General features: G+C 30.4%; 1 protein-coding gene across 1 annotated transcript; it reads left to right on the top strand.

Annotated features, from left to right (window-relative positions):
* The first annotated feature begins 825 nt into the window (after window positions 1-825).
* On the top strand, window positions 826-3,316 carry LOC145058516 (CRIB domain-containing protein RIC4-like). Its single transcript, XM_079006411.1, has 2 exons — window positions 826-997; window positions 3,081-3,316. The coding sequence occupies exons 1-2, from the start codon at window positions 826-828 to the stop codon at window positions 3,314-3,316; spliced, it is 408 nt and encodes a 135-aa protein (XP_078862537.1).
* Window positions 3,317-3,557: the final 241 nt, after the last annotated feature.

Raw genomic sequence — 3,557 nt, 5'->3', positions numbered from 1 at the left:
ATATATCGAGGTTCTAAAAATTTAGTCTAGGGTAAAAAATCTTTTTACAACGGATTTAACAGAAAGTTTTAACCTAATCGGGATGTTACGTATCAAAAGAGACCAACCACGATAGATTTTGCAATCACAATGACCAAACCAATCAATTTTTCAAAAGTTGGACAAAAATAAAGATTAATCCCAACTATATGGATCAAACTTGTAACTTACTCTAATATTTACTTTCGAGTATCACTTTCTTGGATTAAGATTGAAACTGCTTGATGAACTATATGCAAAAAGATGGTGATGTGATAGACTAACTAAACCTAAAAAATCATTAAGACAATCAAAGCATAATGACAAATAGTTCGGTTTGTGGGCTCCAAAACCCCTTCCTCAATTAGCCCAACAATCACAACTTCAGTAGGTTGAACTCTACATCGTAACTAATTACCAGTGCCAATTCATCACCTTTTTCGATTTTCCACACCCAAATCCAGATCAATCCACAACTTCCATTGCACAATACACAACTCAATATACCTTTCCACCTCTGGATTTAACAATTTCTGCCATTGAAAAAGTTTTGCCTTCAAAAATGATGGAAGCTTGCTTACAAAGTCAATATAGCCAATTAGAAAGGTCATATATATAGCTGCCAACAACCTTCTCTTCATCTATTCTTTGTAGCCCTTAGGTCCATTAAGTTTAGATTGGTGACAAAGATTCTTAGTCGCCATGAAAGAGAAAAAAACAAGTTTTGTTGTTCTTCCTTTTTATATGGGATGTTTGTCTCAGATAACTACATGTGAAAAGAATTCCAGCCAATCAAGGACGAAAGCAATGGCGGAATCGAACCAGGTTGCAACAAGCATGGTGGTGGAGGGAGAAAGCAGTTCGTCAATGGTGAAACTCAAGAGATCTTGGAGTTATGTGGCTCCAAGAAGATCTAACATCACCACGGTGATGGATAAGCTAGTCAAACTCACGTTCAGAAGCTTTGCTCGAGTATTTGGTAAGTGAAAAGTTCCATGATTTCTTTATAATCTTTGTTTATTGGTGTGCACCATAATTAATATACGCAAATGGTTCATGGAGTGTTTGTATAACAGAAAAATAAGTGACTTCGAGTGAAATTTTACTCACAAGAGGTTAAATGGGTAAATCGAAAAACGGGTCAGTTTACAAGCTCCTCAATTGCTTTTATTAAAAATATTAAATTATTATTTTAATAGTATTTTCTATAATTATATTTACTATATTACTTATTAATAGAAATTAAAAGAAATAAAAATAAAGATTTTAGCACTTTAAGTCTTCAACACAAGTTATTTAAGTATTGTTAAATGGGATGTTTACTAGGTCCATGTTAAGCTGTTTTGACAAAAAAAAATGTTAGTCCAATATGACAAAAAATTATCTGTTTTAATGTTTGGAAATAGAAATCAACGTTTAACTTTCGAGCATAACATGAGTTGCTTCTTGAAAATCATTACTCAAATCTTTGGTAGGTAAGAGTGTTGCGGTTTAATCCCAATCTTGATAATGTGGCAAAGTTATAGCATCCATCAAATGTAACCTCACTCTCACCATTGTTTCTTTCCTTAGAAAAATCATGTGGATAGCTACACATTATCTTTCCATAGTACCATACTCATGTTCGTTTTCTTCTGTCGTTTTCTTTTCAGATGATATTTAAAAAATATTTAAAACACATTGAGAAAAAGGAAGGAATAAATAGGAAAATTTGTAAAAGGTTAGGATTTAACATATAGTGGTGGTGCGGTCACAGTGACTCTAATTAGAAAGTGTTTCCTATGGAAAATTTCTTTTAGTAACATATTACTAAAAACTTAGAAGACAAAAAAAATACATTATTAAACTATAGTTGCATGTTACTAATCTAATTCATGTTTTATTAACAATAAAAAAGTTAGGTTTTTAGATATATTATTAAAATCAAGTAGAAATTAAATACAAATATTATAAAGGCATTTATATATCTAAGGCACTACCAAGAGCATGAGTTGAAAAAGGCTTTAAATTGAGTCAGATCTATAGCTTTGATTTAGGAATTGATTTGATATTTGTAAAGAAAAATAATAAAAGAACAATTTTTAAGCAAATATCTTTTGAAGAGAGTGACATTGAGTCACCGAAACTAGTATATGATTTTCGCCTCAAGAATAATTCAAGATTTCAGTCTTTTGTTTACATAATCGGTCAGGCTATTGGTTCATTGGTGCAAAGGTTTGAGCAATACAAACAATATGGTGACATTTTTGGTTTCCTATTCACAACTAGAAAATGTTAAGTCTACTAATGAACTAAAGAGAAATTGCAAAATCCTGAAAAGAGGTTACAAATTGACATATCTGAAACATCGCTAATGATTATTTATTCAATTAGTTGGAATTGTTACAAAAGAATTTATCAATTAAACATAATACATCTAGCATAATACTAATATTCCTAAAAAAGGTAAACACTTATCATGTTTCTTGGCAAGCATGCAAAATATTATTGATTGTTCCCATCATAATTGCATAAAGAAGCTATTAAAACTAAAACTTTTAAAATATTATTTGTAATGTACCATGTCTCAAGAAATATTAAATGCTTTGACTTTGATTCCAATTGAAAACAAGTTTCTTGAAAATATTGATTATGGAATTATGATAGATGAATTTGTTTATAAAAATACTAGAAGATGATGTTTAGAAAATAGTAGTGTGTTGGTTTTTATCTTCGAATTGCTTGTAATAATTTTGATTTATTGTTAATGAGTGAAGACCTGCATATGGTGCTCATGTAGAAAATTTACAAGATGACTATTATAAACTTTGAGTTTTGAATTTAATAATAGTGAATTTACTTAAAAACCCTTTACAATAAATTTTTTATGGGGCCTTAATTTGATTTATGGCTTCTAAAATGTTAGGGTCAGGTCTATTATATGGAAATATTCTTATCCACAATTTGATCTATTAAGTAGTTCTTTCGAACATAGGTAAAATATAATTACCAGATTAAGTCATATCCTTGTTAAATTCACAAAGTTAAAAAGAAAACAACATCTCACACTTTTTTCTTTTCAGCATACAAAGATATCGAGGACATAAAGACTGAGACCGAGATGGAAATAGGGTTTCCAACGGATGTAAAGCATGTCACACACATAGGCTATGATGGATCAATGACTACAAACCCCGAAAAAATCTGGGATCATTTTCAATTGCAACCACTTGAAACACATTCTTTTCCTTCACTTTCTTTAAAACAGTTAATTGAGCCTACAATGGCTAATCGGGCAGAGGGCCCTACAACTTTATAATTGAAATTTGATACCAATCATATCAAACTGAGATTAAGAAATAGGAGAGCGAAAATGATTTGGTTTTGTGGTGAAATTTGTTGTTATTTTTGGATGTTTGGTTCTGATCTTAGTGAGATTGATTGTTTTTTGAACAACTAGTCAGATCGATTGTTTTATTTTGTACATATTTTATAGAATGTCGCTCTCTTGATTCTAATTAGTAATACCATGTTTTGGTTTCTAAGTCAATATAAATTCA

The sequence above is a fragment of the Lactuca serriola genome, chromosome 1, assembly GCF_051521515.1.
Source record: "Lactuca serriola cultivar US96UC23 chromosome 1, Lser_US96UC23_V15, whole genome shotgun sequence".
Classification (NCBI taxonomy): Eukaryota; Viridiplantae; Streptophyta; class Magnoliopsida; order Asterales; family Asteraceae; genus Lactuca; species Lactuca serriola.
The sequence above is the reverse complement of the archived record's forward strand: the minus strand, read 5'-3'. Positions and strand labels throughout refer to the sequence as shown.